The 14,098-nt window shown below is 40.3% G+C and overlaps 1 protein-coding gene across 2 annotated transcripts in view; it reads left to right on the top strand.

The window, feature by feature from the left end:
- RAVER2 (ribonucleoprotein, PTB binding 2) overlaps positions 1-14,098 on the top strand; it is a 40,846-nt gene that overhangs the window by 19,181 nt on the left and 7,567 nt on the right. The window contains exons 4-9 of one of the 2 annotated variants that reach the window (XM_053392153.1): positions 1,490-1,681; positions 4,947-5,073; positions 6,859-6,941; positions 9,314-9,412; positions 9,670-9,781; positions 11,444-11,709. In XM_053392153.1, coding sequence (XP_053248128.1) covers positions 1,490-1,681; positions 4,947-5,073; positions 6,859-6,941; positions 9,314-9,412; positions 9,670-9,781; positions 11,444-11,709 — 879 coding nt within the window. Of the gene's footprint in view, positions 1-1,489; positions 1,682-4,946; positions 5,074-6,855; positions 6,942-9,313; positions 9,413-9,669; positions 9,782-11,443; positions 11,710-14,098 lie in introns of both variants that reach the window. The other variant, XM_053392152.1, reaches the window with a different exon arrangement.

The following is a 14,098-nucleotide window of genomic DNA, read 5'->3' as shown; positions in this document are numbered from 1 at the left end:
TTCTCTTAATATATGTTGGAGATACGTTTGTCTTAGACTATTTCAGCTGTGGGCTGTTTAGTCACAGATGTTATTTTTTTCTAAACATTATTCCAGTTTTGTTTACATGTAGTTTTGGAAGAATGTACACTGCTTCCTATCTCTTTGACCTGTCACAATATTATTGTCTAAGTATATAAATATGTTGGGTTGGTGTGTTTTTTTACATCATCCTTTGTGGCTTAAGGATATATTTTAGGATATTTTTGGTTGATGGGCATGGTTTATTATGAACCTTCAATGCATTTTGATAGGGTTTGCACCAGTTGATTATACCTATTATGTTTTTAATGTTGTTCCAGAGTGATTCCATAAGACAGAATAAACAGCTGATGCATGTTTATCAAAGGGCAGAAGCTTTCAGCTGGCATGAAATAAGCCCTGATGAGCTCTATATTTCCTGTGAGACAAAATCGTTTTAGATGTTTTGAAAATGGGCTACAAGTAAATTAGTTCAATGTGGAACCTTCAAGATCTATAGAAATGCAGCTAGTTTTTATTCATTTTACTATTTTTATTGTAACATATGTTAATTGTATTACTAAGCTTTGTAACACTGCTTGGACGTTGTATCCAACAAACAATCCCTGCTTTTCACTAGTCGATTCGATAATTACATAAAACTGACGCCATCCATATCTTCCTAGGGAATACTTATGTGACAGTAAAGGCTACTGAAATAAGTCTTAAGTTGTTGGTGATGATCCAGAAGGGTACATGTGCCAAATTCTTTCCTCTGGCCACATATCAAGGTCTTTCCCCTCCTCCTCCTCCTTTAGTGCAGCATAACTCTCACCTCTAGTGAAACGCAAACAGCTTTTGTAACATGGCTATTTAAAAGGCAGCTTCTGGTGCATTTTTGGGAGACTGCTGCAATCCTGCAAAGAAGCAAGAAAACTGAGCAAAGCAGTTGGTTTCCTGTACCTCCGCCAATAACTGAGGTGTCAAAACTAAATATATACCACCAGCTAGAATTTCATTGAATTTCGCAGATGTCGCCACTGCAGTTTTTCATATTATTTAAAATGCAAAACTTTTCAGCAAAACTGTACGTGAAAAAAATTAGTATTCCTCACCCATAGGAAAGAAATGCGGGGGGGGGCAGGGAATATGCCCATGGTTTCAAAATAATCCCCAGTTTAATTCCGTCCCTTAATGCTCCATAAAATAACTGTCAAATTTATTTCATAGCTCAAGTTCTTCATGAGATTAGATGGCAGGGCAGCAGTAATTCAAGTACAGTTCTGTGTGGCTGTCATCTGCAAAATATTTGTGTATTAAATTTAGCTTGAAGGGAGGAGTGATCAGCAATGTTAATCTGGTCTTAGAAACACATTACTTAGTATTTTTCACAGGTGGTTCGTGCTTGAGGTGGAAGGATATAGTGCTGTCTGGAAACTGATATAGAGAGCATGTACTTCATTCATTGTGTTGTGAAATGTCCCTTCAGCTTGCTCAGGATGAAGATAGCTCGGTTGATGGCTTTGCAGTCGTTGAGTATGAGACAGCAGAGCAGGCAGAGGAAGTCCAGCAAGGCACAGATGGCTTGACTTTCAGAGAGAAGAGAGTGCATGTATCTTATTGTGCTCCGGGAGCTCCAGGTCGTGGAACTCTTGCTACACTTATAGCAGCACAACGCATGGTAAGAGACTCTACCACACCCCACACCCCCAAGGAAAAACATGTGACAAATGCATTTAGGACACTGGACATAAAAAACTGAATTATATATTGATATGATGGCTGTATCTTTGGGCATGGTAGGCAATTAGTGGCTTTGTTCATACATAGTGCTGACCCAAGTCATGATTTAGCAAGAACAAACAAGTATGCAGATACCCACTCTTGACTTGGCAAGAATGAACGAGCATGTGACAACTTGGGGAGCAAATCATGGCTTCTTTGCTACTTAGCTACCAAAAGTATGGCTTAGCATTACGTGTGAACTTGTGCTCATAGTTTGTCTCCCAGAAAGGAACGATGAGCAGTAAGCCATGAACAAACCTTATGGTTTGTTGAGAGTGAGACAACCCGGGAGCCCAGATTTGTGTGTAGAACGAAACCAAATCGTTACTTAGTTCTGCATAGCATGGCAGCGACAGGAGTTGTGGAGTAAAGTGGTTGCGGTTTTCTCCATGGAAACTCACACAGCTCCTCATTCTTGCTAAGTCACAATTTGGTTTACTTCTTAACTGGGCTCCTGATAAAACTGTTCTTAGATATAAACACTGTGGTTTTCCCAGGTTTTCTCTCCCACCTTGTTTGCATCACTAGCGTATGATATGGTGATTCTTGCAATTTTTTCCCTGAACTACAAGCCAATAAAATCTCTCCTGAAATTTGAGCCAAAGGCACCTGTATATATCCCAAGAATCTCCCCCTTGCTGGATTAGGTCTAGCTACCTAATTTTGTCTAAACTCTTTGGTATTTAAAAACACAAAGACCAGAGGGGGTAGTTATTGAGCTTTTGTCTGACACTTCAGAGCACTGTAGTTAAGCAATTTTGGAAAGAATTGCATCCGCAAGAGAGTGCTATGCCATTTTAAAAACAGGCGGTGCTAGTAGGCATGGTACTGACCAAAAAGCAGAGAAGTATACAACAATTTCAGGATAGTGGAGTTGGCTTAATTTCATGCTTGATGAGGAGTGAGGCTTTCATGCCTTGCTTGTCATAAGAGATTATTCCTCAGAATGTTGGGCAGCGAGGTATTACTGGAAGTTGTGATTTTTGTATGCAGCCTTAGATCAGAATGAATTCCCACTGCGTATGTAATAGTGGCTCACAAACTTTCTTAGGACATAATGTTCTTTTCCCTCTCACCCAATTTTGAATTTTCTGGCAATGGCCAGTATGACATGGCAGTCGAAAGGAAGAATGAAAGCAATAGGTAGCAGAAATGAGTAATGTGGAGTAGAATATGGCTTGATAAACAAAAGAAGAGCAAGGTGCCGTGTAGGGCAAAGCTACTTTGGCACTCACATACTGGACCTTGTTGCAAAAGCCTTGCATATCACCGACATCTAGGATGCCAGCCAGATTTTTTTCAAACGAAGAAGAACCTTGGGATTCCATTTTGCATATGAAACCACTGAAGCACAGCCCAATAATACCTCAAAATGAGAAAAACAGAGTTTTACTTTTGATTAGAATGTAATGCTGACATGCTGAGAAACAGGCTGCTAAAATCTCAACTCCTTTGTTCTTGGATATGTGTGCTCTTGTAACCCACTGGTAACCTATTGGAAAATTGGAAATTTTCCAGTTTCTGATTTCACAGTCCTCTCACGAGGAGAATTGGCTGTGTGACCAGGCCCTTCATGACGACTCTATTTTGTTGGAACAGTTAAGAGTTCACTAGGAAGTTACAAACATACAAACATTGATTCCTTCAAAATAAAATGATATCAATAGATAAATGTGCACTGAATAAAAAAGAACCATGGTTTTACACGCCCATCTTTCTCAAGCTGAAACACTTTCACACTGGCAGTCAGGCTCAGTACCTTGATCTGAACCTGGGATCTCTTCTCACTGTGAGAGACCATGGCCTGTGGCAGAGAAGCAGTGTGTTAAGCTGCAATTCAGATTGGTGGTAGTAATCAGGTGGTCTTGCCTGATAAAAGATATTCTCTAGTAAAATCCAGTATTAGTCTTAGTTCCAGAAGAGGGGAGGGGTTGGGCAAATATTGGCTGCTTGTTTTCTTGAAATTTTAGACAGATTAGACATATTTTGATGTCAAGTACACAGTTGGGTTGTGTGTGTCAAAGTTGTGTTGGAATTATGCTCCCATACATTGTGGAAATTGGTGCTAATTGAACTGTGCCTAATGCACAAGTATTGTTCCTCCTTCCTTTGGAAGTAAATGTTTAAGGTCACATGACTCAATGCTCTCTAATACCAAATGGTCCCAATTTTAATCTCTGGCAACTCCAGATAGGGTTGTCTTGAACCCTGGAGAACCGCTGCCAATTAAAATTAGATAATACTAAGTCAGATGGACCAATGATTTGGTATGGTTTAAGGTTATGCCTTGTGTTAAGGATTAAATATAAAATGGGCCTTGTTGAAAAGTACTGAATTAACAAAGAAAGGTACAGTACAGTGATGTGGAAGGAAGGGAAAGTGTAAAAGTGTCTATATCAGTGGTGTTGGCAGATATAGAAAGATATGAGTAACATAATCTATCCCAGTGATTTGATTGGTTGACATGTATTTTCAATAAACAACATTGTAGGTTTTTTTATATTCATAAAGTAGTAGTGAAATAGTTAAGGGGACCTTATGTTATCTTTGAATATTTTCATTGTGATAGTACATAGGTAGTTTTGTCTTTGGTTAAATATTTTCTTATACCAGTTTTGAGTATCTATCACAGCCTTTCTCAGCTTTGGGTTCCCATATTTTGTTGGACTGCCACTCCCATCATCCATAGGCAACAGGGGCAGCAGTCAGGGATGATGGGAGTGGTAGTCCAAAAACATTTGGGAACCCGAGCTTGAGAAAGGCTTATTTGTAAAAGACTATCTGAGATTACAGTTAATATTATTAGCTTTGACAGTGCATATAATTAAGACAGCCTGCTCATCTTACTGTCTCTTATCATGACTGCTTGGAAGCCACAAAGTAAAAAATAAGATTGCCTGTTTGTAAATGTTCATTAAGTGATGATCCTTACCCTTAATAAGCATATATGTAGTAATTGAAATCTAAATGGCTAAAAGGGAAAATGGGAGAATCTCTAGTCTTTGTCAGAGTTACAAAAGGTTCCTCAATGTGTTCAGTCTTACATGTGACTGAGAAGCTACATGAAGTTCAACAGCTATATGCAAACAACTTTACAAAATGAACTTTCTTCTATCTTGGGAGATAATCTGATTTTTTCCCCTATTTCTTCATAATTCAAGATGAGGAACAACAGAAAAGGTTTGCTTCCTGAACCAAATGCAGTGCAGATTATGAAAAGCCTAAATACCCCAGCGATGTTACAAATGTTGTTGCAACCCCAGTTACATGGGTGTTCTAATAAACTTGGTAAGATTTTTAAAATATATCTGTCTGTTTGTCTCTGTCTCTATCTATATCTATCTATTTCCAGTATATCTGAATTGGGGAAAAGTCTCCACCTTAGTAAAGGCTTTTGAATACAGACTTACTGTATCAAAAACAGGTTCTGGGGCCACGTTCTTGTGATCCTTGCATTGCATTGACCCTAATTCACATATCCTTGGAGGACCTCACTGCTTGCTTGCTTGCTTGCTTGCTTTATAGAAACTCTCAATTTATTCCTGTGTTCTGACTCCTTGAACCAGTTACAGATCCATAAGAGAACCTGTCCTCTTCTTTATCTTTGTAAAAAATGCTTTCTGGATCATCTTTGGGATATACTGGTTGACTCTTCCGAATACCCACAAAAGCTTTTGCGATACTTTGCTCAGCCGGGTTTGTTTTTCTGTGTTTCACTAATTCTAGCTTTAATATGTTTTCAAAATTGGAACATCAAGAATTAGCCCAATAGCCATACTGCTGCATATTTGCTTTTTGTGTAGCAGCACAAGCTGTGTTGTGTGCTGCTCAAGTGAAAACTCATTTCTGTGCCAAGCAGAGTGTGCAAAGTTGGCTTGCTCTGCTTTACCTCCAAAAGCTCATGTGAGCTTTCCCTTTATATTAGCTATGGCTGGTGCATAATTAAATGCAACTGTACAGTTCTTAAGAATCAAAAAGGAGATTTTGTTTCACCCCTTTCAGATTCTGCTTTGGCTTCCATAGTCTTTCACCAGCAGAAGTAACTCTAAACTGTATCATTCTCTAATTGGTGTGTTTTCTTCTTTGTGGCCAACTGGACAAAAACTGCCAGGACGTGTTCATTGTTATCAGCATTCAAGGACTTCACATTGTCATTAAATCGGGGGGCGGGGGGGCGGTTTGTGGGAGATAGGAAAATTCGCACCTGAGAGGAATTGTCACTTTTGTCTGCATGCTACTAAATACAGTGGTACCTTGTGTTATGGACGGGATCCGTTCTGGAGGCCCGTCCGTAACGTGAAATGCCCACAACTTGAAGTGCTGCGTCTGCGCAGGCGCGCGACACGATTTGGCACTTCTGCGCATGCGTGAGCAGCGAAACCCGGAAGTAACCACTTCCGGTACTTCCGGGTTCCCGCAGGATATAACACGAAAAGACGAAACTCAAGGTATGACTGTACCAAAGCAAATCCAATGTGAAATGCAAGCAACTGTAAGGCATATGAAGAAGTTTCTTTGGCCCAATTTGCAAGTAATGCAATGGTTTCTTGCTACGTGCAAAAGCTAATGACAAGCCTAAGCAAAGCCTTAAACTTGAGTGCTCCACTCTTCCTCTCTCCTGTGTCTATGAGACTATACAAATGTTGAGTTTCACTTTTCACCTAGCTTGTGTCATGTGAACCAGATCTCTGGTTTAAAACAGACTGGTCATTTTCAAAATAAGATATGTTCAAAATGTAGCTTTTGAAGGTAGCCTTGTTAACTAACCAGAGTTTGTGACAGGCCATAATCTCTGGTTTGTATGCAACAACAAGCAGAGATTCTAAGCTGAACTTCTCTGTGAGAGGAGGAGAGGAAAGGAGCCCTCGATTTTGTTTGGGTTCATTCCAACAAAACCATGATTTAGCTTTTTTGCAAATGATGACAACTTAGCTATTTACACATCTAGCAGAACAATTAGAAAATAGCAAGGGAATTGTGGCGTTTATAGCAATTATTTATACTGTTTATATATACAGGCATTAAGTGCTGTGGATTTATAATAAATATGACAATCTGTTTACTCTAAAGCAGTCCTTGGAGCTCCCATGAGTGTGCCCCACCTTGTAAACCCATCAATCAACCCAGCCTTTTTGCATTTCAACAATGTTCATCAGGTATGTCTATAAGCTGATATAAAATATTTTCGCGAAGTAATTTAAGTCAACATGCACAGTGAGAGTTCACGTGCAGCTAGTGCAATACAATGTCAATTGTATTCTAGGGTTGTAGTCAATATAGCGTTAAGGGGAACATTGCTTCAGTGCAAAGAATTCTCCTTTTGCAATGGAACATTCTCCCCATCCCCACCAGATCTGTTACGGAGTTTTCCCCAACGCAGCAGAACAGATTTGGGGGTGGCACATGGACAAGAAAGGAAGGAAGTTCCATTGTGCAACTGGATCTTAATTTTGCTCATGCAGCTCTTTAGTTCAGTTACCCCCAAACTCTGCTCTCCAGATGTTTTGAGACTACAGCTCCTATCATCCTTGACCACTGGTCCTGTTAGATAGGGATGATGGGAGTTGTAGTCTCAAAACTTCTGGAGGGCCGAGTTTGCCTATGCCTGCTTTAGTTGAATACCACCTGTTTTCATTGATCTCATATAGTAACGATAATATATTATATGAACCACACTTCAGAATGGAGTGCTGAAATATCGTTGGAATTCTTACTCGAGTATAAGCCAACTTTTTCAGCACATTTTTTATGCTGAAAAAGCCCACCTCGGCTTATACTCAAGTGAGGCAGGTGGCAGCGGAGGGACGAGCGGCCCAAAAGCAGCCCCTTCAGGCTGCTTGTTCTTCCTCCGCTGCCGCCACCACCAGGTTTGTGGTGTGGTGAACCGGCTTATACTCAAGTCAATAAGTTTCCCCAGTTTTTTGTGCTAAAATTAGGTGCCTCGGCTTATATTTGGGTCGGCTTATACTCGAGTATATATGGTATATCATCTTACAATGCAATACAATAATGCTTGCTTTCCTAAATACACTCTCAAAAGAGAGAGAAAAGCCCCAAATATCACTGATTTATTTATTAAACAGCAAAGAAAAGGACTTGTTAAAATAAAGCATCTTTCAGTTAGGGAGATGTTCAAAGCAAGACCTCATTTTGAACTGTCTGAGACAGCATGAAATCTTGGGATTTTTTACTTGACCCACAATGTTCTAAAGTTTGGAGGAGGGAGAAGTAAAGAATAAACTATAAAGCGAATATAACATTTCCCTTTAAAATTCTATTGTATGGCTAAAGGGAAAACATGCTAAGCCTCCAACTTGTTCTCTTAACAGACTGTCTATAAGGCAACATGAATCTAAAGATAATAAGCCTTGCTTCACTTTTCTAGAAATACACTGAAGCATGAGGATTTTTGTTTTTGTTTGTTTTCTAAACCAGAAGAGAGAGAGAGAGAGAATAGGTATAACGTGATATGCAGTTGATTCGCACTCGGCAGATCAGAGGGTCAATCACACTTCTGCATTTGGAAGTGTAACTGCTAAAGTTGTGTAGGTGTTAGCTGTTACCGCTATTATGTAGGACTTTGGTTTATACCCAAAGAAAATTGCTTCCCCTCCGGAAGTATCACTGGAAACACATGTTGCATGGTTGCATATTAAAAAGTAACCCTTTCCCAAATACATGTCATTGGTGTTTATCTCTATGGTCTTTGCCAATTATGTAACTGCTTTGCAAAGGAACAAGAATGCCTTTCCTCAAATCACAGTGAGGAGCCATGTTTGACTGTAGTCAGAGTCTGAATGATGAGGCTTGAGAATCCTGCCTTGGATTAGGTATGCAACGACCAAACAAGGAGGTGCTTTTACTTTGCAACAGAATTATGCCCTGATTATACTTAACGGAAGAATTATGGTTTAAATGAGTCATTAAACTTGACCCAGAAAGATTAATTAAACTGTCATATAATCAGCTATATTTTGTTTAACACCATGCTTGTGATATCATTGCTGAAAGATTTATTTTTATACTTAACTCCTGAGTAATTTAAATTGCTGCAGTGGTTTTGTTTTTATGTAATTGGTTGAAGAAAGTTGGCAGCTCCCTATATCTGTGTTATACTGCAGTTTTCTTCCAAATGTGTTTTTGATAAAGTTGTTTTGTTTGTAGAATGTAGAAGTCCAATATCATCTATTGAAACAAGCATTGAGGGGGGCGGGGGACAGATTAAATGCTTTGAGGTTCAAAGTGATTGCTGCAGGGGACTTAAGGTAGTATAAAAAAAGAAGGGAATAGATAGTTCTTCCAATTTATAATGGAGACTATCCTGAATAATAGAGTAACTTTAAATAACCTCTTAACGGAATTGTGAATTGACAATAGCAGATAATTAATGTAGCTCTTGAATTTACCTTTCTTTAAACTGAGATTGTAGAGTTTTCTGACAGACATATGAAAATATTTCTTCTTCTGTATCTGAATAATGCTGGTTTCATATATAACTCATTTCTCCCCTCCCACTTTTAACTGACAGGGACCAGTTCTTGGAAATGCATCTAGTTTGCTGCTACAGAACCTTTCCAATTTACAGCTGGCACAACTAGCGAAGCTTGAGAATATTCAGACAAATAGTGTGAGTTGAAATCTTAGACTGACCATAATAAACCTGTAGTAATCTCCTTTAGTCTATAATTGTGGATTAGATAAAAAGTGGGGAAGTCTTCCTCCTAGAGAATGTTATCTTGTCGCACACTAAATGTTTCCTTGTTTCTTTGGTCTTCTGTTAATCCAGTAGTATGCTCAAATAAATTACCTGCATTTGAAAGGCTGAGAAACAAGTCTACTAAGGCATCTCTTAAACGTATGCAATTCTTTTGTACTTCTTTGCAGAAACCAGGCTTGCTTGGAGAGCCTCCAGGTGTGCTGCTTCAGACAATGTTAGGAATGGGTGCTGTGCCATCAGTGACCACAGACATGGGGAGTCACGGAGAAGCACGCAATTGCAAGTAACATTTCGATTACTGTTATAGTAGCAAACGCCCGCTTCGAAAATATGCTTCTGACTCAGGTGGTGAACCTCAGTCCTGGAAGCCTAATGCAGCTTTCCAGGCCCCTCAGTCTTGGCTTTCAGGACTCTTTCCCAGGGCATATTCCTTGGCCATGGGTGGCCCTCTGTTTCAGGGTTATGACCCTCAATGGACCTGCTGCGCAAGTGCTTTTCTCTGCCTCGAATGTGTCTTTGAACTGTGTAAATGGCTCTTGCTTGCTTGAATTGAACAATGTTTGTTTGGAGGGGTATGGGTGCATGCAGATACCTCTGACTTCTTATGTAGTAGGACTGTAGCCTGTTATACAATGCAGCCCACTGAACCAAGGTAAAGAGCCATAGTCGTTGCTCCACCCACTTTTGCATGTGGCCCTTGGAAGGTTGTCCAGGAGGGAATGTGGCCCTTGAGCTAAAAAAAAAAAGATTTCCCACAGTGCATGTATAATTAAGAACAGCAGCCCCTTTAGACAGCATGCTCTTGGCTTTGTTTTAGCAACTGTGTTAGAAACGAGAATGTTTAACAAAGACAGTTTATGGGTAGCTATGGTTGTTTGCCATGGCAGATTTCAAATACCTGGTAGAGGGACTGCAATCCTGTTATAGGATAAAGTTAAATAGTCATAGAATTGCAGAGTTAGAAGGGACCCTTAGTATCATCCAATCCAAACCAAATGCAGAACTATGCAGTTGTCCCATACAGGGATCAAACACACAACCTTGGCATGTGTAGAAGAAGGCAGCAGGAAAAAAAAATGGGCGTATCGCCATGTATTAAAAAAAAACATTGTCTTAATGAAAGCTCCGCCTCCAGGTCTACCCATGTTCCTTCAAGAGGCTTCCATGTTTTGCATTTCCCACCCTGTTTAGTTACAGAACAATGAATGTCTTTGGAATGGGGGCATGGGCGTAGCCAGGATTTGGGGGGGCAGGACCGTCATGATTGGTCAGTCAAGTATTTCTATTGTTTTGCTTGATCTAGGGTGGCAGCTGCCCCTCCCTGCCCCCCCTTGGCTAGTGCCATGGCTTGGGGTGGAGTGGAGGGACAGGAAACGGGGGCAGGGGCAGGAGGGCCTGAAGGAAAGCGTGGCTGGCACCATTTTATCGTAGGTCCAAATTGTTTCCTCTATAATAAAGAGGAGGTGGACTGACATACTGCTGGGCTGGAATGGCCAGTATGTGATGGCACTTCTGGAAGGAGTCTATGTCTATGTTCCTCTTGTTAGCAGATGGTGGCTCCCATATTACTGACAATTCAGATTTTTTAAGGCACGAAGAGCCGTAGTTTTCTCCTTCACCACAGAATATTCTTCCCAATGCTTTCTTGCCTAAGGCATCCTCTTTTAATTCTCCTCTGTGAAATTTTAAAGCACAAGATCCCCCTTTTCAGTCGCTAGCAACGGTTAAGGTGTAAGACCAGTTGTATAAATAGCAAAGCTAGAGAGCCTTTTAAGTTTTAATGTATTTCCTTGCCCAGCCACTAGAATTATCTTTTCTGTTGCAATCATTTAAATAGATTTCTCAGTGCTTTTCACATAATAAACAACATGAGCATGATGTTCTAGTAATAATTCTTGCCTAATATAGCTTCCTTTTTTCCATTTATGGTTGGCTGCGCAGTATCTAATCGGACTGCAGCTCAAACGCCGGTTGCAACAGGGATTGGCATGCTGCCATTCTTTCCAAATCAGCATGTATCTGGACAAGCAGTGCCAAGGCAAAACAACACGCAGGACAAGCTGTCAACCGCAGTAGGACTGACAGAAGGCACTGGCTCAGGGTCCCAGGGTTACCTGCAAAGCTTACCAAATGTCGCTGCTGGAGGCCTACGGGCAGGACATCTCAAGCAACAAGGCCAGGCAAAGAGCCCAGATTTAAGCTTGGGGGTAAGAAGTTGAGTACATTATTTTGAAAAAAATGTTTTTAAAACTTGCTTTTTTTTACTGATAACTTTGTTTTATTATCATTGTAAACTGATTCAAATTTATTTTGCTTCTCTTTACATTCAAGAGGTGTATAAATTTTGTAAGTTCAGTACAGTCATACCTTGGAAGTCGAATGGAATCCATTCCGGAAGTCTGTTCAGATTCCAAAACATTTGGAAACCAAAGCATGGCTTCTGATTGCCTGCAGGAAGCTCCTGCAGCCAATCGGAAGCCCCACTGGATGTTCAGGTTCCAAAGAACGTTTGCAAACCGGAACACTCACTTCCGGGTTTGCAGCATTTGAGAGCCAAAATGTCCCTAGTACCAAGGTGTTTGGGATCCAAACTACGACTGTATTGCAATTCCATTCGGACGTTGGTGTTGTTAAAGTCCATAGGAAATAACACCTTCGTGTAATATTTCCATTACTGTTCATTCTTAATTTCACATGAATTAAAAACCACTTGCAGGAGATGAAATGTTAGTGCTGTTTACTAATAACCACCCAGCTGAAATTTTATATTTGTAATTATTCTATGTGGGGGTTTTATTGTGCAGCAGAATCTGATGTATAGATAATCAATGTTTCTTTTATGATGTAAAGTATATTATATTTAGTTAAAATTTCAAAACAGTGCATTGGGACCAGTGCAGCGATAATTAAATGGGCTTTCTAAACTGCAGTTAAGAAGAGTTAGGTCACGATATCATCAGCACTTTACATTGATTGCATTGAATTCCACTGCCTGTATTAACCACGGTGCAGCACTGCATTATCATTGCCAGTGACAATAACTGCAATTATCTGAAACAGGCTTAAATAAACGAACAAACGAACGAATGAATGAATGCATGAATATGGCTGTCAGTCATGGATGCTTTTGCTGTGATTCCTGCATTCCAGGAGGTTCGACTAGATGACCCTCAGGGTCTCTTTCAACTACAACAACACCAAAAAACCCCATAAAATCTTAACCAAGATTTGAAATCTAAATTGCTTTTAGTCATATCAAGAGTGTTATGGAGAGGGAAGAGTGTTTATTCTTGGGCAAGGAATAAATGCAGGGTACTTTGGAAACACATTTTTAACTGGAGCCTTTTTGCATTAACATAATTTCCATGTAAGTGGTGGTTTGCAAGGCGTCCGCTAGGAGTAAATAGATGTATGTTTTTGCTGTGTTGATACAAACCTGACCCTTGGTTCTTCCTTTGTCTTTCAAGAAACAATGACTGGAAAGTGAGGAAGAGTCATACAATTCTTATCCATTCATGCCTTGTGCATACACAACTTAAGAAAATTCAGAATGGGGGCAAGATTCAATATGGCGCCTGTAAATGAAATGCAACTTCCTCTTGCTCTCTCCCCTGTCCTGCTCTCATCTGCTCTGGGTGTGTCTCCCAACCCACCAGAGAATGCATAAATGAGGATAATGTAGTGAGGAAGAGTTGTTGTTGTTTAGTCATGTCTGTCTCTTTGTGACTCCATGAACCAGAGCACGCCAGGCACTCCTGTCTTCCACTGCCTCCCGCAGCTTGGTCAAACTCATGTTGGTAGCTTCGAGAACACTGTCCAACCATCTCGTCCTCTGTCGTCCCCTTCTCCTTGTGCCCTCCATCTTTCCCAACATCAGGGTCTTTTCCAGGGAGTCTTCTCTTCTCATGAGGTGGCCAAAGTATTGGAGCCTCAGCTTCAAGATCTGTCCTTCCAGTGAGCACTCAGGGCTGATTTCCTTCAGAATGGATAGGTTTGGTCTTTTTGCAGTCCATGGGACTCTCAAGAGTCTCCTCCAGCACCGTCATTCAAAAGCATCAATTCTTCGGCGATCACCCTTCTTTATGGTCCAGCTCTCACTTCCATACATCACTACTGGAAAAATCATAGCTTTTACTATACGGACCTTTGTTGGCAAGGTGATGTCTCTGCTTTTTAAGATGCTGTCTAGGTTTGTCATTGCTTTTCTCCCATGACAAGGCAGTGATCCATGAAGGAGGGCGAGGAAGAGAGGAGGGGTTAAATCCCATTTATAGAAGCAGCAGTCCTCTGCACAAACAGGATAGCACAGCTGAATATCATTCTTGGACCCTTTTTTGGTTTTGTTTATTTCTATACCCATTTTCTCTCTTCATCTCTGCACATAGGCACCCACTGCAAACAATTGATTGCCATAACACTGATGTACTGTTTCCTGCCTTATATAGGATTATAGAATTGCAGCCTTAGTCTCTTCAGCTCTTTGGGTCTATGTTATGAGAAGTAAAATTTCCCTAATAGGATGTTTAATTTCAATATCTGTTCAAAATGTATTATTTTATGTTGTTCAACCTTTAGTAGAAGTGTCGACATTTTATT

The sequence above is a fragment of the Podarcis raffonei genome, chromosome 6 (genome assembly GCF_027172205.1).
Source record: "Podarcis raffonei isolate rPodRaf1 chromosome 6, rPodRaf1.pri, whole genome shotgun sequence".
Lineage (NCBI taxonomy): Eukaryota > Metazoa > Chordata > Lepidosauria > Squamata > Lacertidae > Podarcis > Podarcis raffonei.
This window is presented reverse-complemented; position numbering and strand designations above follow the sequence as displayed.